This window comes from Bufo bufo (assembly GCF_905171765.1).
Source record: "Bufo bufo chromosome 1 unlocalized genomic scaffold, aBufBuf1.1 SUPER_1_unloc_1, whole genome shotgun sequence".
NCBI classification, from domain to species: Eukaryota; Metazoa; Chordata; class Amphibia; order Anura; family Bufonidae; genus Bufo; species Bufo bufo.
In genome coordinates this window covers 507,159-530,502 of record NW_024399963.1, presented here as the reverse complement: position 1 = coordinate 530,502, position 23,344 = coordinate 507,159, and the positions used below count along the sequence as shown (strand labels likewise).

At 55.7% G+C, this 23,344-nt stretch overlaps 4 protein-coding genes across 4 annotated transcripts; 3 read left to right on the top strand and 1 right to left on the bottom strand.

Annotated features, from left to right (window-relative positions):
- Positions 1-716: 716 nt before the first annotated feature.
- LOC120982651 (histone H1A-like) lies at positions 717-1,397 on the top strand. Its single transcript, XM_040412909.1, has one exon. The coding sequence runs from the start codon at positions 717-719 to the stop codon at positions 1,395-1,397; it is 681 nt and encodes a 226-aa protein (XP_040268843.1).
- A 1,165-nt stretch (positions 1,398-2,562) lies between these two features.
- LOC120982681 (histone H2A type 1-like) lies at positions 2,563-2,961 on the top strand. Its single transcript, XM_040412938.1, has one exon. It carries the CDS (start codon positions 2,563-2,565, stop codon positions 2,953-2,955), a length of 393 nt encoding a protein of 130 aa, XP_040268872.1. The 3' UTR covers positions 2,956-2,961.
- A 669-nt stretch (positions 2,962-3,630) lies between these two features.
- LOC120982662 (histone H3) lies at positions 3,631-4,149 on the bottom strand. The gene has a single exon (XM_040412920.1). It carries the CDS (start codon positions 4,147-4,149, stop codon positions 3,739-3,741), a length of 411 nt encoding a protein of 136 aa, XP_040268854.1. The 3' UTR covers positions 3,631-3,738.
- A 2,090-nt stretch (positions 4,150-6,239) lies between these two features.
- LOC120982696 (histone H2B 1.1) lies at positions 6,240-6,653 on the top strand. The gene has a single exon (XM_040412952.1). It carries the CDS (start codon positions 6,240-6,242, stop codon positions 6,618-6,620), a length of 381 nt encoding a protein of 126 aa, XP_040268886.1. The 3' UTR covers positions 6,621-6,653.
- Positions 6,654-23,344: the final 16,691 nt, after the last annotated feature.

Below are 23,344 nucleotides of genomic sequence, written 5' to 3'. Positions count from 1 at the left end.
TGCAGCCAGGAGCCCAGGAGAGAAGTCCTCTGTCATCTGCGGAGCCCTGACCACAAGACGCATCTCTGCCCCCTGAGAGCCCTGTACACACATGAGGCGGCATCACTGCGGCGGGGAATGTGCGGGGACACGGAGCACTGGAGCCGGCAGGGAGCGGAGGCCGCCGCCTGTGTTACCCTCCCGGGCTCTCCGCGGCTCCAGCTCCTCCCCGCAGCGTCCAAGCAGCTTCCTGCGGCCCCACCTTGTGGGAAAGAGCCCTGGGATGGGGACGAGGGCCGGGAAGAGAGGGAACGAGCCCCCGCAGCGGAGCCATCGGGCCGGATCCAGCCGGATGTGCAGAACGTCAGGCAGAGCGGGAGGACTGTGGCGGAGATCCCGGGGCCTGCTCCGGCCTCCTCCGCCACAGACGGCGACACACGGTGAGGGGGGATGTCCGGGAGGAGGAAGGCGCGGAGAAGGCGGCCTCTCCTGTCCGGTTCTAGCCGCTAAAGGGCTCTTCTCCCGGGCAGGGAAGCACAAGGGCAGAGCGGAGCTGCAGCCGGGCTGAGAGGGGTGAAGGCGGGGCCTGTGTCCAGTGTCAGCCAATAGACGCGCAGGAGGGCGGAGCTCGGCAGCCAATCACTGCGCAGCGCTGCACATATAAGAGGCGGCCCCGGCTCCGGCCTCAGTGTTTTCTCCAGGAGAAGTCTTTGTGTTTTCTCCCCACGTCTCACACGATGGCAGAGACCGCGCCAGCAGCCGCCGCTCCTCCTCCTCCCGCCGAAGCGGCCGCCAAGTCCAAGAAGCAGCCGAGGAAATCCACCGCGGCAGGGGGCGCCAAGAAAAGCAAGAAGCCGTCCGGTCCCAGCGTGTCCGAGCTCCTGGTCACAGCCGTGTCCGCCTCCAAGGAGCGCAGCGGGGTGTCTCTGGCCGCCCTGAAGAAGGCTCTGGCTGCCGGAGGATGCGATGTAGAGAAGAACAATAGCCGCATCAAGGTGGCCATCAGGGCTCTGGTCACCAAGGGGACCCTCACCCAGGTGAAGGGCAGCGGCGCCTCCGGCTCCTTCAAGCTCAACAAGAAGCAGCAGGAGAGCAAGGACAAGGCGGCGGCCAAGAAGAAGAAGCCGGCGGCGGCCAAGAAACCTGCAGCTACTGCGGCCAAGAAACCCGCTAAATCCCCGAAGAAGCCCAAGAAGGCTCCGGCCAAGAGCCCGAAAAAGGCTAAGAAACCAGCCGCGGCCAAGAAAGCAGCCAAGAGCCCCAAGAAGCCGAAGGCTGCCCCCAAGCCCAAGAAGCTGGCCAAGAGTCCGGCTAAGAAGGCGGCCAAACCCAAGGCTGCCAAGAGTCCGGCTAAGAAGGCGGCCAAACCCAAGGCTGCCAAGAGTCCGGCTAAGAAAGCGGCGAAACCCAAGAAGTAACCGGCGCCGCCCGCACTTCTCCCCCAAAGGCTCTTCTCAGAGCCGCCACCTCCTCCTCAGACGAGCTCCACTCCGCCCTTCTGCCCTCGTTCTCCGCTCACAGCGGGCGGGGGCTCCGGCTCCTCTGCGGGCAGGAATAGGGGGCGGGTTAACCCTGTCAGCGCCGCTCTCTTCCGTCTATCAGGGCCTCGCTGCTCGGCTGATAACCGCCCCTCACTGCGCCCCGCCCCCTGCTGGTAGTGATGCCGCCGCTGTAATATAATTTTGAGCCTGTAATGTAATGCGCCCCGCCGCCTGCTGGTAGTGATGCCGCCGCTGAGTGTACTGTGCCTGCAGGGGTGTCGTGCGCTCTATCCCTGGACACCAGCGCAGCGATGGAGCCGCTCTTCTCCGCACAGTGAATACGGGACTGTTCTCCCCTTCTCCGGTGGGGGGCGGGAGAAGGCGGCCACTGACGGGTTAATACTGAGCAGGCTATGGGGGCGGGGCTATAGAACTAGTACCTTGGCTTTTGAAATTCCCGCTCAATTACCGCCCGGTTAGAATTCAGCGGCCGTGGACAAGCTCCGCCCCCGACTCTTCTGAATGAATAGATGTGAGCCCCGCCCCTCCTGTTGCTCCGCCCCTCCTGTTGCTCCGCCCCCGCCTCGCTGAATGGATGATGTGAGCCCCGCCCCTCCTGCTGCTCCGTCCCCGGCTCAGTGAATGAAGAGCCCCCCCCCGCTCTTCTCAGAGCCCCCACCTTCTCTAGGACGGAGCTGCCGCATTGTGTGAATACATGGAAGCCTCATGTCCGAGGCGGATTATTCCCTCCTTATAGACCACTGATCCGGAGGATGGGGGGAGTAGTGATCGGCCAAAGAGAGTAGTGATCGGACACTTGAGGAGGAGGAGGTAGTGAAGGACGAGCGGCTGGATGGGTCCACAGAGCCGGGCACTCGGGGATACACCGGTGCTAAGGGGGCGGCTGGCAATTGGTGGAGAAAAGGGGGCGTGTCCTCACAAGCCTTTCCAGGTTATCTGCTCCCTCATTGGCTGCAGGATTTGGCGCTGAAAACCGGGTTTGGATTCGGCCAATCACAGAGGAGTTCTCCTGCGCCATCCGGGTATAAGAAGTGACGGGCGGAGCGGGGCTGTCAGTCTCATCTGTACAGAGAAGAGGACGATGTCTGGACGCGGCAAACAAGGAGGCAAAGTCCGGGCTAAGGCCAAGACCCGCTCCTCCCGGGCAGGGCTCCAGTTCCCGGTCGGCCGAGTGCACAGGCTCCTCCGCAAGGGCAACTACGGCCAGAGGGTGGGCGCCGGCGCTCCCGTCTACTTGGCCGCTGTGCTCGAGTATCTCACCGCCGAGATCCTGGAGCTGGCCGGCAATGCCGCCCGCGACAACAAGAAGACCCGCATCATCCCCCGCCACCTGCAGCTGGCCGTGCGCAACGACGAGGAGCTCAACAAGCTGCTGGGCGGCGTCACCATCGCCCAGGGAGGCGTCCTGCCCAACATCCAGGCCGTGCTGCTGCCCAAGAAGACCGAGAGCACCAAGTCGGCCAAGAGCAAGTGAGCCCGGCTCTGCTGCTGCTGTGCCCCCCGGAACCAAAGGCTCTTCTAAGAGCCCCCCACATGGTCTGCACGACTGAGCTGGCGATGCCGCTGATCTCCGCTGTGGAGGAGGCGTCACACAGGGCCACTTACCGCTCCTGACTAGAGGTGGGGAGTTTGGATCTTTTACAGGAATAGAATCTTTGGCTTCAGTTGCGGACTAGGGAGCCGGATAGGTAATAAGTGTTCGATCAGTGGTGACCGGACTGAGGGCACTGATCTGGGGATTATACTGAGTGGGGGGCACTGCGAGGGCTTTATACTGCTGCAGCCCGGTCAGAGACTCCGTGTATTGTTCTAGTGACTCAGAGAATAGAAGGAGTCGGATTATTGGATTCTTAGACTCACTGCTCCTGACCTGCTGCGAGTCCGGGCAGACATTGCTGCTGTAGAGGGTTTGGCCGCTGAATTCTACCCGGACTGTAATTGGGCGGGAATTTCAAAAGCCAGAGACCAGCCAATCACTGTAAAGCACTTGTCCTATAGCCCCGCCCCCAGCAGCGCTGAGTGGAGATGGCGGGGGGCAGGGAGGATGGAGGCGGTTATCGGTCAGCGAGTCCCTGATAGACGGGGGGAGATACAGAGAGCGCTTTTAGAATAAAGGAACTGCTCTTACTAATTAGAGTGCTGAAAGGGTTAACCCGCCTCCTGTGAGCAGAGGTGGAGGATGAAGGGCGGAGTGGAGCTCGTCTCTGGAGGAGGTGGTGGCTCTGAGAAGAGCCTTTGTTGGGTGCGGGGCGCAGATCTAAGCCCTCTCCCCTCGGATCCTGCGGGCCAGCTGGATATCCTTGGGCATGATGGTGACCCGCTTGGCGTGGATGGCGCAGAGGTTGGTGTCCTCGAAGAGCCCGACCAGGTAAGCCTCGCTGGCCTCCTGCAGGGCCATGACGGCCGAGCTCTGGAAGCGAAGGTCGGTCTTGAAGTCCTGGGCGATCTCTCTCACCAGGCGCTGGAAGGGCAGCTTCCGGATGAGCAGCTCGGTGGACTTCTGGTAGCGCCGGATCTCCCGGAGAGCGACGGTCCCGGGCCGGTAGCGGTGAGGCTTCTTGACTCCGCCAGTGGCGGGGGCGCTCTTCCTGGCGGCCTTAGTGGCCAGCTGCTTGCGGGGAGCTTTCCCGCCGGTGGACTTACGGGCTGTCTGCTTGGTTCTGGCCATGGCTCTGCAGGGATCTGTACACAGCAAGAGAATGAGGTGAGGAACGGACCGTGCAGATCATTTATACTCCCGGCCTCGTCCTCATTGGCTCATGTAAACCACACCCCTACATCACTATTGGTTTATTCGTACAGTGATGTGCCCGCCAAAACTTCCGTTACCAATCATCGTTCACAAGAGGCGGAGCCCATCCTATCGGCCAGTCCCAGCTGATGGGCGTGTCTCCAGGTAATAAGCCCCTCCTACATAAAGCGGGAGGTCAGTCTCTTCCCACCACCTCCACTCCGCCCTTCTGCCCTCGTTCTCCGCTCACAGCGGGCGGGGGCTCACTGTCTGATCACTACTCCCCCCATCCTCCTCACTGTCCAATCACTACTCCCCTCATCCTCCTCAGTGTCCAATCACTACTCCCCTCATCCTCCTCAGTGTCCAATCACTACTCCCCTCATCCTCCTCAGTGTCCAATCACTACTCCCCTCATCCTCATCAGTGTCCAATCACTACTCCCCCCATCCTCCTCAGTGTCCAATCACTACTCCCCTCATCCTCCTCAGTGTCCAATCACTACTCCCCCCATCCTCCTCAGTGTCCAATCACTACTCCCCTCATCCTCCTCAGTGTCCAATCACTACTCCCCCCATCCTCCTCAGTGTCCAATCACTACTCCCCCCATCCTCCTCACTGTCTGATCACTACTCCCCCCCATCCTCCTCAGTGTCCAATCACTACTCCCCTCATCCTCCTCAGTGTCCGATCACTACTCCCTCATTCTCCCGATCAGTGGTCTATAATGAGGGAATAATCCGCCTCGGACATGAGGCTTCCATGTATTCACACAATGCGGCAGCTCCGTCCTAGAGAAGGGGGGGGGGGGCTCTGAGAAGAGCAGGGGGCGGAGCAGCAGGAGGGGGCGGGGCTCATATCTATTCATTCATTTAGATGAGCCGGGGGCGGAGCAGCAGGAGGGGCGGGGCTCATAGCTATTCATTCTCTGAGCCGGGGGGCGGAGCTTCTCCACGGCCGCTGAATTCTTACCGGACGGTAATTGAGCGGGAATTTCAAAAGCCAAGGTACTAGTTCTATAGCCCCGCCCCCATAGCCTGCTCAGTATTAACCCGTCAGTGGCCGCCTTCTCCCGCCCCCCACCGCAGGAGGGGAGAACAGTCCCGTAGTCACTGTGCGGAGAAGAGCGGCTCCATCGCTGCTCTGGTGTCCAGGGATAGAGCGCACGACCCCCCTGCCCGCACAGTACACTCAGCGGCGGCATCACTACCAGCAGGGGGCGGGGCGCAGTGAGGGGCGGGGCGGTTATCAGCAGAGCAGCGAGGCCCTGATAGACGGAAGAGAGATGTTAGCCCCGCCCCCGGCTCATCTGAATGGATGGATGTGATTTCCGCTCCGCACCCCGGTTTAGCAGAATGGATGGCTATGAGCCCAGCCTCTCCTGCTGCTCCGCCCTCCGACTCAGCTCTATGAATGGATGTGAGCCCCTCCTTTCTTGCTGCCCCGACCCCCCCCCCCCCCCCCCCCGTCTCTGATGAATAAGTGTATGTGAACCACGCCTCTCCTGTTACTCCGCCCCCGGCTCTGCTGAATAGATGGATGTGAGCCACGCCTCTCCTGTTACTCCGCCCCCCGGCTCTGCTGAATGGATGTATGTGAGCCCCGCCCCTCTATTTGCTCCGCCCCCGGCTCTGCTGAATGGATGAATGTGAGCCCCGCCCCTCTATTTGCTCCGCCCCCGGCTCTGCTGAATGGATGGATGTTAGCCCCGCCCCCGGCTCTATGAATGGATGTGAGCCCCTCCCTACTTGCGGCTCCGCCCCTGGCTCTGCTGAATGGATGAATGTGAGCCACGCCTCTCCTGTTGCTCCGCTGAATGGATGTATGTAAGCCCCGCCCCTCTATTTGCTCCGCCCCCGGCTCAGCTGGATGGATGTGAGGCTGCCAATTAGGAGAAGCGGAGACACCACGTGACCCTCTCCTCCAGTAGATCGGCGCGCAGTCAGCAGCAGCTCATTTGCATGGCCGTGTATAAATACCGCCGCGGTGGCAGGAGGAGAACAGACGAGATTTTGTCCTCAGTCAGAATGCCCGAGCCAGCCAAGTCCGCCCCAGCGCCCAAGAAGGGCTCCAAGAAAGCCGTCACCAAGGTTCAGAAGAAGGACGGCAAGAAGCGGAGGAAGAGCAGGAAGGAGAGCTATGCCATCTACGTCTACAAGGTGCTGAAGCAGGTCCACCCCGACACCGGCATCTCCTCCAAGGCCATGGGCATCATGAACTCCTTCGTCAACGACATCTTCGAGCGCATCGCAGGGGAAGCCTCCCGCCTGGCTCACTACAACAAGCGCTCCACCATCACCTCCCGGGAGATCCAGACCGCCGTGCGCCTGCTGCTGCCCGGAGAGCTGGCCAAGCACGCCGTCTCCGAGGGCACCAAGGCCGTCACCAAGTACACCAGCGCCAAGTGAGCGCCGCTCTCCGGACCCAAAGGCTCTTCTCAGAGCCCCCACCCTGTCTCCAGCGGAGCTGCTCCCGGGTCTCCCCGTTGTTCTCACAGTGGCTGCGGTTTTCCTCCCTGTCAGCTAGATGAGATGCGGTAACGCTATCGGAAGTTACAATACAAGCCCCCCCCCTCCTCCTCCATGCCCGATCACTACTCCCATCATCCTTCTCCTCAGTGTGGCGCTCCCTGGAGAGAGGCTGTGCGGCCGCTCAGTGCAGGACAGGAGGACGAGGCTCCTACGGGCACATAACGGCTGCGGGGTCCAGAGCTCTGCTATTGGCTGGGAGAGCTCAGGATCTCGTCCCTCATTTGAATTTCCCGCCTATAGTTGAGCTGCTGATTTACAGGAGGAGCCGGTCATGTGACCTGTACCAGCGCCGCTCATTGGCGGGACGGATTAACCCCTCAGTCTCCGAGCACAGCTCGTCTCGTAGCTGCGGTGGAGAACACCCGGGGCTCGGGATTTAGATTATTGGGGGGTTTCTGTAATGTAGACCTCCGGCTGTACTGAGCACAGGGCGCCGCTGATCTCCTGATGGGCGGGCGGTGTTAACCCCTCAGTCTCCGAGCACAGCGCGTCTCGTAGCTGCGGTGGAGAACACCCGGGGATCGGGATTTACAGATTATTGGGGGGTTACTGTAATGTAGACCTCCGGCTGTACTGAGCACAGTGCGCCGCTGATCTCCTGATGTGCGGGCGGTGTTAACCCCTCAGTGGAGTTGTAGCTCCTCCCCGGGAAGATGTGGGCGGCTCTGAGAAGAGCCTTTGTGCTGTGAGGACGGAGGCGGCGGCGGCAGCATTAACCCCCGAAGCCGTAGAGAGTGCGGCCCTGGCGCTTGAGCGCGTAGACCACGTCCATGGCGGTGACGGTCTTCCTCTTGGCGTGCTCGGTGTAGGTGACGGCGTCCCGGATGACGTTCTCCAGGAAGACTTTCAGCACCCCGCGAGTCTCCTCATAGATGAGGCCGGAGATGCGCTTGACGCCTCCCCTGCGAGCTAGGCGGCGGATGGCAGGCTTGGTGATGCCCTGGATGTTATCACGGAGCACCTTCCTGTGCCGCTTGGCGCCGCCTTTCCCGAGCCCTTTCCCTCCTTTACCGCGACCAGACATCTTCTAGGTGTGAGGAGCAGAGAGCAGTGACTGCTCAGCCCAGAGCCCTCCTTTATATGGAGCATGGGCGGACCTGAAAGAGAACTGGGGGCGGGGCTGTTCCTGAACTCCAGGCCCCGCCCTCCACCTCTGATTGGCTGAGCTCAGAAGTGCTTGTGGTTTTCATTTTCCAGCCTCCATGTTACCAGCCTGTAAATTACATCATATCCTTTGCATTAAAATAAAGTCTCTATATTATATTATCAACCTCAACATTATATTACAGCCTCCATACTACCAGCCTCCACATTCTATTACAGCCTCTGCATTATAGCCTCCACCTTACATTACAGCCTCCATATTACATTACAGCCTCCATATTACATCTATGTTTCTATTACAGCCTCCATATTACATTATCTTCCTCCACATTATATTACAGCCTCCATACTACCAGCCTCCACATTCTATTACAGCCTCCGCATTACATCACAGTCTCCACATTACATCTATGTTTCTATTACAGCCTCCATATTACATTATCTTTCTCCACATTATATTACAGCCTCCATATTACCAGCCTCTACATTACATTACAGCCTCCATACTACCAGCCTCCAAATTACATTACATCCTCCACATTACATTACCAGCCTCCAAATTACATTACAGCCTCCACATTACATTACCAGCCTCCACATAATATCACAGCCTCCACATAATATCACAGCCTCCACATTACATTACAGCCTTCATATTATATTACAGCTTCCACAATATATTACAGCCTCCATATTACCAGGCTCCACATTTTATTACAGCCTCCATACTACCAGGCTACACATTATATTACAGCCTCCACATTAAATTACAGCCTCCATATTACCAGTCTCCACATTATATTACAGCCTCCACATTATATTACAGCCTCCATATTATATTATAGCCTTTACATTACATTATAGCCTCCATATTATATTACAGCCTCCACATTATATTACAGCCTCCACATTACATTACAGCCTCCATATGACCAGTCTCCACATGATATTACAGCCTCCACATGATATTACAGCCTCCACATTATATTACAGCCTCCATATTACCAGTCTCCACATGATATTACAGCCTCCACATTATATTACAGCCTCCATATTACCAGTCTCCACATGATATTATAGCCTCCATATTATATTACAGCCTCCATATTACCAGTCTCCACATTACATTACAGCCTCCACATGATATTACAGCCTCCACATGATATTACAGCCTACAGATTTCAGCCTTCACACTATAGTACAGCCTCCATATTACCAGGCGGTCCTCATTAAGGTCTTACTGGGGGGGCTGTTGTGTGTGGGGGGGATGTGGGGGGATAGAAGCATCACCAGCATCATATGCATCAACTTCCGTCTATAATGAGCAGCTTTCTTCAGCCGCCCTCTGAAGAAACCGCCCAGCTCCAGCAGCAGGACATCCAGCAGAACCTGAACCAGCAGGCGGTGACATACTTGGACTGCACCCTGTAACCCATGATCCAAGATCTCCTGGACTTCTGGGCATGCAAACTTCATGTGTGGCCCCAACTGGGCGAGTTTTCCATGGACATGCTTTCCTGCCCGGCCAGAGCGGGTGCTCGGTGCGGCGGGGGGCACAGATACCCCTGAGAGAACTCGCCTTTCCTTCCAAAATGTTTAGTGACAAATAGAGTTGAGCGGACACCTGGATGTTCGAGTTCGGCCGAACTTCACAAAAAAGCTTGAGTTCGGGACCCGAACTTGACCCCGAACCCAAACCCCATTGAAGTCAATGGGGACAATGAATGCCACCAGCAGCGCGTCTACCAGCGTGCGCTTGTACTCGCGCATCTTACGATCACGCTCCAGTGAGGGAATTAAGGACGGTACGTTGTCCGTGTAACGTGGATCCAGCAGCGCGGCCACCCAGGAATCAGCACAAGTTAGAATGTGGGCAACTCGGCGGTCGTTGTGGAGACACTGCAGCATGTAATCGCTCATGTGTGCCAGGCTGCCCAGAGGCAACGACAAGCTGTCCTCTGTGGGAGGTGTATCGTCTGTGTCCTCTGTATCCCCCCAGCCACGCACCAGTGATGGCCATGAGCTGGTCTGGGTGCCACCCTGCTGTGAACATGGTTCCTCCTCCATCTCCTCATCCTCCACCTCCTCATCCTCCAGAACTGTGCCCTGGCTGGACAATTGTGTACCTTGGGGTTGTGGGTGCAGGAACCCACCCTCGGAGGCACTTGGGAATGACTAGCTGGAAACCCTACGAAATGATCAGCCCCTGCAACTTCTTGGTCTCCAAATTGGGCACATGGCCTGAGCTTGCCTTTTACCCCTTGGAGGTGCTGGCCTGCCCTGCAGCCGGTGTATTGTCTGAACGTGTGTTTAGCACGGCTGGAGGCGTCATCACAGGTTATATTTCCCAATGTTTTGGGGTGTACCCTAATTAAAAAAATATACACTGCTCAAAAAAATAAAGGGAACACAAAAATAACACATCCTAGATCTGAGTTAATTAAATATTCTTCTGAAATACTTTGTTCTTTACATAGTTGAATGTGCTGACAACAAAATCACACAAAAATTAAAAAATGGAAATCAAATTTTTCAACCCATGGAGGTCTGGATTTGGAGTCACCCTCAAAATTAAAGTGGAAAAACACACTACAGGCTGATCCAACTTTGATGTAATGTCCTTAAAACAAGTCAAAATGAGGCTCAGTAGTGTGTGTGGCCTCCACGTGCCTGTATGACCTCCCTACAACGCCTGTGCATGCTCCTGATGAGGTGGCGGACGGTCTCCTGAGGGATCTCCTCCCAGACCTGGACTAAAGCATCTGCCAACTCCTGGACAGTCTGTGGTGCAACGTGACGTTGGTGGATAGAGCGAGACATGATGTCCCAGATGTGCTCAATTGGATTCAGGTCTGGGGAACGGGCGGGCCAGTCCATGGCATCAATGCCTTCGTCTTGCAGGAACTGCTGACACACTCCAGCCACATGAGGTCTAGCATTGTCTTGCATTAGGAGGAACCCAGGGCCAACCGCACCAGCATATGGTCTCACAAGGGGTCTGAGGATCTCATCTCAGTACCTAATGGCAGTCAGGCTACCTCTGGCGAGCACATGGAGGGCTGTGCGGCCCTCCAAAGAAATGCCACTTCACACCATTACTGACCCAATGCCAAACCGGTCATGCTGGAGGATGTTGCAGGCAGCAGAACGTTCTCCACGGCGTCTCCAGACTCTGTCACGTCTGCTATTCAATTGCTCAGTGTTTTTAGGCTGCCCAGAGCGTTTTTAGATCACTTTTTTTCTGGGGTCATCGGCGGCCATTTTGTGGCTTGTGGTGCGCCAGCACAAGCTGCCACCAAGTCCATTTAACCATCAATAGTCTGGTTATTTAAATCTATCCCTAAAAGGGTATATTAGATTGAAGGTGCTGATAGGGTCATTCTCAATAACTTCACACACACGCTACCGTGTATTTCCAAGTCTAATTCTGTCCGTAAACGTATACCTGTCCCCCAGCGCCTAAATACTAGGCCTCACATTTATATTCAGCTAAATCTGTCATTACTGGTGTGCCTGTATTAGTGTAATGCGGTACCTAAATAGATAGCCAGATAGTGTTAGGTGTCTGTAAAAAAAGGCCTGAATTTGAATTCAATACATTGGGCCAAATAATATTTTTCTTATTGTGGTGAACGGTAACAATGAGGAAAACATCTAGTAAGGGACGCGGACATGGACATGGTCGTGGTGGTGTTAGTGGACCCTCTGGTGCTGGGAGAGGACGTGGCCGTTCTGCCACAGCCACACGTCCTAGTGAACCAACTACCTCAGGTCCCAGTAGCCGCCAGAATTTACAGGGATATTTGGTGGGGCCCAATGTCGTTCTAAGGATGGTAAGGCCTGAGCAGGTACAGGCATTAGTCAATTGGGTGGCCGACAGTGGATCCAGCACGTTCACATTATCTTCCACCCAGTCTTCTGCAGAAAGCGCACAGATGGCGCATGAAAACCAAGCCCATCAGTCTGTCACATCACCCCCATGCATATCAGGGAAACTGTCTGAGCCTCAAGTTATGCAGCAGTCTCTTATGCTGTTTGAAGACTCTGCTGGCAGGGTTTCCCAAGGGCATCCACCTAGCCCTTCCCCAGAGGTGGAAGACATAGAATGCACTGACGCACAACCACTTATGTTTCCTGATGATGAGGACATGGGAATACCACCTCAACACGTCTCTGATGATGACGAAACACAGGTGGCAACTGCTGCGTCTTTCTGCAGTGTGCAGACTGAACAGGAGGTCAGGGATCAAGACTGGGTGGAAGACGATGCAGGGGACGATGAGGTCCTAGACCCCACATGGAATGAAGGTCGTGCCACTGACTTTCACAGTTCGGAGGAAGAGGCAGTGGTGAGACCGAGCCAACAGCGTAGCAAAAGAGGGAGCAGTGGGCAAAATCAGAACACCCGCCGCCAAGAGACTCCGCCTGCTACTGACCGCCGCCATCTGGGACCGAGCACCCCAAAGGCAGCTTCAAGGAGTTCCCTGGCATGGCACTTCTTCAAACAATGTGCTGACGACAAGACCGAGTGGTTTGCACGCTGTGCCATCAGAGCCTGAAGCGAGGCATTAACGTTCTGAACCTTAGCACAACCTGCATGACCAGGCACCTGCATGCAAAGCATGAACTGCAGTGGAGTAAACACCTTAAAAAAAAGGAAGTCACTCAGGCTCCCCCTGCTACCTCTTCTGCTGCTGCCGCCTCGGCCTCTTCTGCTGCTGCTGCCGCCGCCTCGGCCTCTTCCTCCGCCTCTGGAGGAACGTTGGCACCTGCCGCCCAGCAAACATGGGATGTACCACCAACACCACCACCTGCGTCACCAAGCATCTCAACCATGTCACACGGCAGCGTTCAGCTCTCCATCTCACAAACATTTGAGAGAAAGCGTAAATTCCCACCTAGCCACCCTCCATCCCTGGCCCTGAATGCCAGCATTTCTAAACTACTGGCCTATGAAATGCTGTCATTCAGGTTGGTGGACACACACAGCTTCAAACAGCTCATGTCGCTTGCTGTCCCACAGTATGTTGTTCCCAGCCGCCACTACTTCTCCAAGAGAGCCGTGCCTTCCCTGCACAACCAAGTGTCCGATAAAATCAAGTGTGCACTGCGCAACGCCATCTGTGGCAAGGTCCACCTAACCACAGATACGTGGACCAGTAAGCACGGCCAGGGACGCTATATCTCCCTAACTGCACACTGGGTAAATGTAGTGGCGGCTGGGCCCCAGGCGGAGAGCTGTTTGGCGCACGTCCTTCCGCCGCCAAGGATCGCAGGGCAACATTCTTTGCCTCCTGCTGCCTCCTCCTCCTACTCAGCTTCCTCCTCCTCTTCTTCCACCTGCTCATCCAGTCAGCCACACACCTTCACCACCAACTTCAGCACAGCCCGGGGTAAACGTCAGCAGGCCATTCTGAAACTCATATGTTTGGGGGACAGGCCCCACACCGCACAGGAGTTGTGGCGGGTATAGAACAACAGACCGACGAGTGGTTGCTGCCGGTGAGCCTCAAGCCCGGCCTGGGGGTGTGCGATAATGGGCGAAATCTCGTTGCAGCTCTGGGACTAGCCGGTTTGACGCACATCCCTTGCCTGGCGCATGTGCTGAATTTGGTGGTGCAGAAGTTCATTCACAACTGCGGACTACTGGGTTGCCACCCTGCTGGATCCCCGGTACAAAGACAATGTGCCCACCTTACTTCCTACACTGGAGCGTGATAGGAAGATGCGCGAGTACAAGCGCACGTTGGTAGACGCGCTACTGAGAGCATTCCCAAAAGTCACAGGGGAAACAGTGGAAGCCCAAGGCGAAGGCAGAGGAGGAGCAAGAGGTCGCCAACGCAGCTGTGTCACGGCCAGCTCCTCTGAGGGCAGGGTTAGCATGGCAGAGATGTGGAAACGTTTTGTCACCACGCCACAGCTAACTGCACCACCACCTGATACGGAACGTGTTAGCAGGAGGCAACATTTCACTAACATGGTGGAACAGTACCTGTGCACACCCCTCCACGTACTGACTGATGGTTCGGCCCCATTCAACTTCTGGGTCTCCAAATTGTCCACGTGGCCAGAGCTAGCCTTTTATGCCTTGGAGGTGCTGGCCTGCCCGGCGGCCAGCGTTTTGTCTGAACGTGTATTCAGCACGGCAGGGGGCGTCATTACAGACAAACGCAGCCGCCTGTCTACAGCCAATGTGAAATCCAGAATATGAAGACTAAATGCCAATAATCGCCCATGTGCCAGCAACACTGGAAGCAGCCAATAGTGGATGCCCCATAGACAGTGCAGCGCTGCAATGGCAATAGTTGTAACCTAGCAGGACTGTGTTCTGGGCGAAGTGTGGAATGGACCATAGTTAGTTACAGACCCCCTTCCATGCTGACGGAGCACCACTAAAGCCCTGGAAGGAGGTCTATCGAGTGCATCCCAGAGGAAAAGGGGCAATATTAGGCTAAATAAAGTCGCAAGGTTCAAACAATGCAGCCCCATAGCTAAAGCCATGTAGTCATGAGCATCCCCCGCACAACTCCCTATGGTCTCCACCACCAGGATGTGCTGGGGAAACACGCACACGTACACTTTTGGAAGGGGAATACTAGGGCCGACATACCCCCCACCCCGGTCAAGGGGAGGTGAAATATATAGGCACCTGCCTGGTCTGGGCCAACTCCAAATGAAGAGCACCCCTACCCTGCTTATTGCCAACGATATCCTGTAAATGGCTTGGGTTCAGGGCCAGTCAAATCCTGTGGAATAGCGTAAAATTGCCCCCATGGCGTCCCACAATGCCCTCCATCAATATCAAATGTGTCGCTCCTCGGGAAGAGGGGATCATAAAATTGGCAAAAGATGCCTAATAACACGACAACAAAGCCCTCCCAGTACACACATCCAGCACAGGCAAAAAACATGGAAGTACGACTGGTATAAGGAAGGAACCCAACTGGCCGGCTCTCTGGTCGCTCATAAATGGGGCAGCATATAGTCCTCCGCTCAGGTTACATATGGTAGCACAAGCTAAAAGTGAAAAAAAGAGAAGAAGAACAATAAATCAATGAATATATTATCACAATGGTACATCGGGCACTAAAACTTACATCGCACTAAAATATCACAATCCCACATCTCGGGTGGCGAATAGGAAAGGGAGCTCTGAGATGCCCTCGATAGACCTCCTTCCAGGTCTTTAGTGGTGCTCCGTCAGCATGGAAGGGGGTCTGTAACTAACTGTGGTCCATTCCACACTTCGCCCAGAACACAGTCCTGCTAGGTTACAACTATTGCCATTGCAGCGCTACACTGTCTATGGGGCATCCACTATTGGCTGCTTCCAGTGTTGCTGGCACATGGGCGATTATTGGCATTTAGTCTAAGTTCATATTCTGGATTTCATGATGCGTGAGATGAGTGGCACGACTGATATTTACCGTATTCCGCTCCCATAATGGATCCTATCCTCAGCCCTATAGTATCCTTTACAACACATTAGCTTTGGTTTAGGACCTTGGGTTGCCGGGATACGGCTGGGACGCTCTATCACATGACCCGTCATGTGATTGAGGGCGCTTGCACGGTTTCGGGACTCCCGATCATGTGACCGCTATGTCGAATACGTGATTTCCGGGAATCTCGTTCTACAACTCGCGCATGCGCAGAGACAGACGTTAGACGCCACTCACCGCACGCATACTGCCGGATGGATACTCGGCTCAGGTGCAGGGTAGGTTTTATATACACAGCTGAGATGGTTATGCTGTTTTATTACTGAATGTTATTATCACTTTAGAACACGATTGGGTGAATATGTAAGGGGGGGATTTGACCTTTCTGGGGGACAACCCCTCAACCAATCCGGATTGAATGTTACACCTATATAAGTATTGAACTTCACTTGTAAACCACATGTAGCTGAGAAAGACCTGGGTGTCCAGACGTTGCTGTATCCTTTCAGTGTGATTAAACGCTAAGCTTTGATTCAAGAACAAGAGGGCCGCGACTTTTCTGAAGTTTTTTCCCGAGGGCTCCAAGCACTCCGCTCGACACCGTAACCACCACAGGAACAAGGACCAGGAACAGCTCTTACAAGAGCTAGGGGTTATAGCCCGGGGAGTATACAGCGTATAGCAATCCCCCACACATGAGACGAGGCTCTATGGGGAATGTAAAACAGGAACTCTTTAATGGGTTATTTTTCAGCCTTTTATGCAGGTCTTCCAACAAGGGACACTCCCTGGGGACCTTGTAGAAGACTGTGACAGTTTATATATTAGCCAATCACATGCATTTACAGTATTGAAACCTTCCCAGCAATTGTACACAAAAGCCCCTTCCCTCTGTCTGTAACGCAATCAACAAAATACAATTACCAAACATAATGGGCTAACCCTAACTCACAGGCAGAAAACACACATTTTTCCCAAAACACAGAAAACACCTCAAAACCCTACATATCCCCATTATTTATACATCTATAGATATCTCTGATCTGGGCGAACAACATATCCAAAAATCACCCAGATCCGAGCAGGGGTTCCCGAATTCCATGGAAGTCACATTTGGCCGACCGCAAGCATGGCTTTCCTGCCCACAACAGTTCCATAGATTTAGGGTGTGCGGCCGGTCTGTCTTCTCCTTCAAAGTTAATATATGGGACATAATCCTGAGGCAAGAGGCCCCTCCAAAACCCAGTGGCGAGGTTGGTTTCGCCACACATCTCCCCCCCCAGGGAAGACTAACCAGACACCTGACCTCACGCCGGTCGGTACCTGAGTTAGTCTGGCAGCCCACCCACAACCAAATACTGGACCAGTTGAATTCGGTAGCCTGTCTCTGTCCAGTGAGTCCACCAAGGTTGTGTTAGTAACTGGTACTCCCGGTCTCTGTGTTTCTCCCTGGCTTGGAGTGGAGGTTGCTTTGTGGGCAGGGATCAGCGGTACTCTGCCCTGGTGCCAGCGCATCAGCTAGGCTAGCCTGTGGGGAGTCAGCCTCTGAACAAGAGGATAGGGGAGGGCAGAGGCAGACTGTGCTCTGCCCAGATGCCAGCTCTTCCGCTGGGGTAGTCTGTGGGGAGTCTGGCTCTGAACAAGAGGATAGGGGAGGACAGAGGCAGACTGCGCTCTGCCCAGATGCCAGCTCTTTCGCTGGGGTAGCCTGTGGGGAGTCTGGCTCTGGACAAGAGGATAGGGGAGGGCAGAGGCAGACTGTGCTCTGCCCAGGTGCCAGCTCTTCCGCTGGGGTAGCCTGTGGGGAGTCAGGCTCTGGACAAGAGGATAGGGGAGGGCAGAGGCAGACTGCGCTCTGCCCAGATGCCAGCTCTTTCGCTGGGGTAGTCTGTGGGGAGTCTGGCTCTGGACAAGAGGATAGGGGAGGGCAGAGGCAGACTGTGCTCTGCCCAGATGCCAGCTCTTCCGCTGGGGTAGCCTGTGGGGAGTCAGCCTCTGAACAAGAGGATAGGGGAGGACAGAGGCAGACTGTGCTCTGCCCAGATGCCAGCTCTTCCGCTGGGGTAGCCTGTGGGGAGTCAGCCTCTGAACAAGAGGATAGGGGAGGACAGAGGCAGACTGCACTCTGCCCAGATGCCAGCTCTTCCGCTGGGGTAGCCTGTGGGGAGTCAGCCTCTGAACAAGAGGATAGGGGAGGGCAGAGGCAGACTGTGCTCTGCCCAGATGCCAGCTCTTCCGCTGGGGTAGCCTGTGGGGAGTCAGCCTCTGAACAAGAGGATAGGGGAGGACAGAGGCAGACTGCGCTCTGCCCAGATGCCAGCTCTTCCGCTGGTCCGCTGGGGTAGCCTGTGGGGAGTCAGCCTCTGAACAAGAGGATAGGGGAGGACAGAGGCAGACTGCGCTCTGCCCAGATGCCAGCTCTTCCGCTGGGGTAGCCTGTGGGGAGTCTGGCTCAGGACAAAAGGATAGGGGAGGGCAGAGGCAGACTGCGCTCTGCCCAGATGCCAGCTCTTCCGCTGGGGTAGCCTGTGGGGAGTCAGCCTCTGAACAAGAGGATAGGGGAGGGCAGAGGCAGACTGCGCTCTGCCCAGATGCCAGCTCTTCCGCTGGGGTAGCCTGTGGGAAGTCAGCCTCTGGACAAGAGGATAGGGGAGGGCAGAGGCAGACTGCGCTCTGCCCAGATGCCAGCTCTTTCGCTGGGGTAGCCTGTGGGGAGTCTGGCTCTGAACAAGAGGATAGGGGAGGGCAGAGGCAGACTGCGCTCTGCCCAGATGCCAGCTCTTCCGCTGCGGTAGCCTGTGGGGAGTCAGCCTCTGGACAAGAGGGTAGGGCAGAGGCAGACTGCGCTCTGCCCAGATGCCAGCTCTTCCGCTGGGGTAGCCTGTGGGGAGTCTGGCTCTGAACAAGAGGATAGGGGAGGGCAGAGGCAGATTGCGCTCTGCCCAGATGCCATCTCTTCCGCTGGGGTAGCCTGTGGGGAGTCTGGCTCTGGACAAGAGGGTAGGGGAGGGCAGAGGCAGATTGCGCTCTGCCCAGATGCCAGCTCTTTCGCTGGGGTAGCCTGTGGGGAGTCTGGCTCTGAACAAGAGGATAGGGGAGGGCAGAGGCAGATTGCGCTCTGCCCAGATGCCATCTCTTCCGCTGGGGTAGCCTGTGGGGAGTCTGGCTCTGGACAAGAGGGTAGGGGAGGGCAGAGGCAGATTGCGCTCTGCCCAGATGCCAGCTCTTCCGCTGCGGTAGCCTGTGGGGAGTCAGGCTCTGGACAAGAGGGTAGGGGAGGGCAGGGAATCCTACCCCCAGGACCTTGTTGCAGATCGGCTGTGGAGAGGAGGAATCGCTTACCTCCTCCTCCTGGCATTCCTGCGGGGTTGGTGGGGGATCTGTACCGGCCGTCCAGCATCTCGGTAGGTCTGGTGCAGAGACCGTGGTCCCATCTGCACCATCGGAGTTAGGGGTGCTGTCCCCCTGTGGTTGGGGAGAGAGACCGGTTGTCTCGTCTTCCTTTACAACCCACTGCTACTGGGGAGTCAGACCGACTGTCTCGACTCTCGGTAACGCTGCCTGGTGCTGGGTAGTGGGTGCGACCATCTCCACTCCTAGTAATGCTGGTTGCTGCAGGGACGGGGGACCGACAATCTCCTCTCCCTGTGATCCTGTCTGCCGCTGGGGAGAGAGACCGGCTGTCATCTCTCCCTGTAAGGTAAGTGTCACGGCCAATTTATTTTGACCGTGACGCTGTTGCATGCAGACTGGTTGCCGGGGACAACGTGTAGTTTTCTGTTTGCACGTACACTTTCCTTTATTTGGTGCATTCCCTGTTTTGGTGGTCACAGGGTTAATTTAGGTGTGTCTGCTAGGTGTGGTGGGTGTGACCTCAGGCCTCTTTATATGATGGTGTGTTAGCTCTGCTCCCTGGCGGTATGTCTTTGTGTCTGTGTGAGTCACCCTTATTTATTATATTGATTCCTTGCCATGGCTGTGTGTCCCCTCCGGTGTGGCTCTGTTTTCCTCCCCCACCTGGTGTATGTTGTATTGGTGTGGTTGGTGTATGGAGGTTTTCTGGTGGTGTCTGGGCTCCGCAAGGGGCGTGCTTTCCCGGAGGGGTTTAAGCGAAGACAAGACTGTGGGTTTCCCAGCCTGTAGCCTCATTCCATCTTGGCTACGGCAGGTAAGTGTGGATTGCATAGTTATGTTGCTGTGTAACTTACCTGCCGTACTGTTTATCCCATGATCTTGCTTCCTGTCTGCCACTGGGTCTCTGGAGACACCTTTTCATCTGTGGTGTAGGATGAATGGGTGGTCTCTGCCCTGTCGTTTGGCCTAGGGCATTACAGGGATAGTAGGGTCCTAGGTTCGTGAGCATGAGCCCCCTTACCATCTGAGGCGATTCATGTGGTAGGAGTCCAGGGAGAGCTCAGGGTTACTTTAGGTGGTGACCAGCTCCTTGTGCCCTGCTATCTTGCTTTGCAGCCACATCCATTGCACGGTGGGGGGTTTTCCCCGCTCCCTGCCGTGACAGTAAGCTGCCGATGGGGAGTCAGACCGACTGTCTGGACTCCGGGTAATGCTGGCTGTAGTTGGGGAAATGGGCCGGCTGCCCAGAATCCCTGTAGGGCCGGTGGAGAGACTTCAGTCCCATCTCTACCTGCCGTCGGGAGGTCTTCCCAGAACCAGTCGATGAAGTTCCCTACTTTGGGAGTTGGTAGGAAAGCAGGGGGTATCGCCGTCAAGTCTTTCCAGTTGTAGGGGGGCAGATCTGGCTCTGCTTGTCCGGTAGGTTGGAGATGAACGGAGCTGAGCAGGTGTTGGTAGGTCTGCTCCAGCTCCCACTCCCTTGTTACCAGGTGGGTCATGTCTTTGCTCACCTCCCATCCACCAGCATAAACATGTATGCCCATCCGGTAGTCGTAGATGTCCCAAAACCTAGATTCCTCCATGCTGCCGAGATCAATGTCCTCCTCCAAGGCCTCTCATAGTAACCCAGGTCCATCATAATCCTTCCCTTGAGGTAAGTCGTTCTCGGCCGTCCAGGGGGGATGTTGAATGACATGCCACCTTAGGGCCCGGTAAGCGTCCTCTAGCCAAAGCTCCTTACATACCAGGCTCTGGAGCTCTGTTACCCACTCATCCAGGGGGTGCTCTCCCAAGAGACCCATCAGCATCGCCACACGCTTCTGTAGCCGCTGATCATAACTGAGGAGACTCTCACCTCACCGCCACTGGGCATTTTCCAGGACATCATACCAGACTTCCTTTCTGTCTGCATCCCTGTAGTCCGCGGCCGCCTCCTCGCCATGGAACACTGTCCGAAGACTAGCTGATTCCATCCTGCTGTATCCAGGGGCGCTGTACGGATACTAGCGTTGCCCTCCATATACTCCACGAACTGTGTCTCCGAGCTGCTCCTCCTCGCACTAGGACACCATCCCACTGCTGCCACCACTGCTGCCACCACTGTAACGGATCTCCTGGCACCCCGACTGGGTACCTCCATTGATGGGTGCTCCTAGTGCTTCCCGAGGGCTCCAAGCACTCCGCTCGACACCGTAACCACCACAGGAACAAGGAACAGGATGGCTGTAAAAATGTTATGGAAAGGGCTAGAGGGCTGAAAATGGCATCAAAATGTGGTTAAGAGCATGGCGAGTGCGCTGCAAACAACTGTGGATAGGGAAATGACTTTAAATAACATAAACTACGTAAAAATTAAAACTAATAATCTTGATCTAGGAGGACGAGGTCCATATGGAGTAGGAGGTTGAGGAGGCGGTGGATGTGGCGGTGTAGGTGGAAGCGGCGGTGGAGGAAGAGGAGGAGGTAGCCTACACTGCTTTTTGGTTTTAAATTTATTTATATATTTTTTAAATTAGGGTACACCCCAAAACATTGGGAAATATAACCTGTGATAACGCCCTCCAGCCGTGCTAAACACACGTTCAGACAATACACCGGCTGCAGGCCAGCACCTCCAAGGGGTAAAGGGCAAGCTCAGGCCGTGTGCCCAATTTGGAGACCCAGAAGTTGCAGGGGCTGACCCCTGTCAGTCAGTTCATGTAGGCGTGTGCACACTTACTGCTCCACCATGTTGCACGTCCTCCAAACAGAGGATCTGCCAGCAACACCACCACCTGGGTCACCAAGCATCTCCACAATGTCCCACGGAAGCGTTCAGCTCTCCATATCCCAAACGCTGGAGAGGAAGAGGAAGTACCCCCCTACCCACCCGCCATCCCTGGCCCTGAATGCCAGCATTTCTAAATTACTGGCCTTTGAAATGCTGTCATTCCGTCTGGTGGAGACGGATAGTTATAAAGGCCTTATGGCGGTGGCTGTCCCACAGTACGTCGTGCCCAGCCGCCACTACTTTTCCAGGAGAGCCATCCCTTCCCTGCACAACCAAGTGGGGGACAAAATCAGGTGTGCACTGCGAAACGCCATCTGTGGCAAGGTGCACCTGACTACGGATACGTGGACCGCACGGTCAGGGCCGCTATATCTCCATAACAGCACACTGGGTAAATGCAGTGGCGGCTGGGCCTGAGGCGGATAGCAGTTTGGCGCATGTCCTTCCACCACCGAGGATTGCAGGGCGCTTCAGTTTGCCTCCTGTTGCTTCCTCCTCCTACTCCGCTTCCTCATCCTCTACCGGCTCCTCATCCGGTCAGCGTAACCCCTTCACCACCAACTTCAGCACAGCCAGGGGGAAACGACAGCAGGCAGTGTTATAACGTATCTGTTTGGGGGACAAACCCCACACCGCGCAGGAGCTGTGGACGGGCCTTGAACAACAGACCGATGAGTGGTTGGTGCCAGTCAGCCTCAAGCCCGGCCTGGTGGTGTGCGATAATGGGCGAAATCTCGTAGCAGCTCTGGGACTAGCCGGTTTGACGCACATCCCTTGCCTGGCGCATGTGCTGAATTTAGTGGTGCAGAGATTCCTTAAACATTATCCCGACATGTCAGAGCTGCTACATAAAGTGCGGACCGTCTGTGCGCGCTTCCGGCGTTCTCACCCTTCTGCTGCTCGCCTGTCAGCGCTGCAGCGTAACTTCGGCCTTCCCGCTCACCGCCTCATATGCGACGTGCCCACCAGGTGGAACTCCACCTTGCACATGCTGGACAGACTGTGCGAGCAGCAGCAGGCCATAGTGGAGTTTCAGCTGCAGCACGCACGGGTCAGTCGCACTGCGGAACAGCACCACTTCACCACCAATGACTGGGCCTCCATGCGAGACCTGTGTGCCCTGTTGCGTTGTTTTGAGTACTCCACCAACATGGCCAGTGCCGATAACGCCGTTCTCAGCGTTACTATCCCACTTCTATGCCTCCTTGAAAAAACGCTGCAGGCGATGATGGAAGAGGATTTGGTACAGGAGGAGGAGGAGCAGGAGGAGGAGGAGGATGAGGAGATGGAGGAGGAGGAACCATGTTCACAGCAGGGTGGCACCCAGACCAGCTCATGGCCATCACTGGTGCGTGGCTGGGGGGATACAGAGGACACAGACGATACACCTCCCACAGAGGACAGCTTGTCGTTGCCTCTGGGCAGCCTGGCACACATGAGCGATTACATGCTGCAGTGTCTCCGCAACGACCGCCGAGTTGCCCACATTCTAACTTGTGCTGATTCCTGGGTGGCCGCGCTGCTGGATCCACGTTACACGGACAACGTACCGTCCTTAATTCCCTCACTGGAGCGTGATCGTAAGATGCGCGAGTACAAGCGCACGCTGGTAGACGCGCTGCTGGTGGCATTCATTGTCCCCATTGACTTCAATGGGGTTTGGGTTCGGGGTCAAGTTCGGGTCCCGAACTCAAGCTTTTTTGTGAAGTTCGGCCGAACTCGAACATCCAGGTGTCCGCTCAACTCTATTTGTCACTAAACATTTTGGAAGGAAAGGCGAGTTCTCTCAGGGGTATCTGTGCCCCCCGCCGCACCGAGCACCCGCTCTGGCCGGGCAGGAAAGCATGTCCATGGAAAACTCGCCCAGTTGGGGCCACACATGAAGTTTGCATGCCCAGAAGTCCAGGAGATCTTGGATCATGGGTTACAGG

Bases quoted from the DNA above. Each gene is read 5' to 3' on its own strand.
- LOC120982681 (XM_040412938.1), top strand. From the start codon at position 2,563: ATGTCTGGACGCGGCAAACAAGGAGGCAAAGTCCGGGCTAAGGCCAAG.
- LOC120982651 (XM_040412909.1), top strand. From the start codon at position 717: ATGGCAGAGACCGCGCCAGCAGCCGCCGCTCCTCCTCCTCCCGCCGAA.
- LOC120982662 (XM_040412920.1), bottom strand. From the start codon at position 4,149: ATGGCCAGAACCAAGCAGACAGCCCGTAAGTCCACCGGCGGGAAAGCT.
- LOC120982696 (XM_040412952.1), top strand. From the start codon at position 6,240: ATGCCCGAGCCAGCCAAGTCCGCCCCAGCGCCCAAGAAGGGCTCCAAG.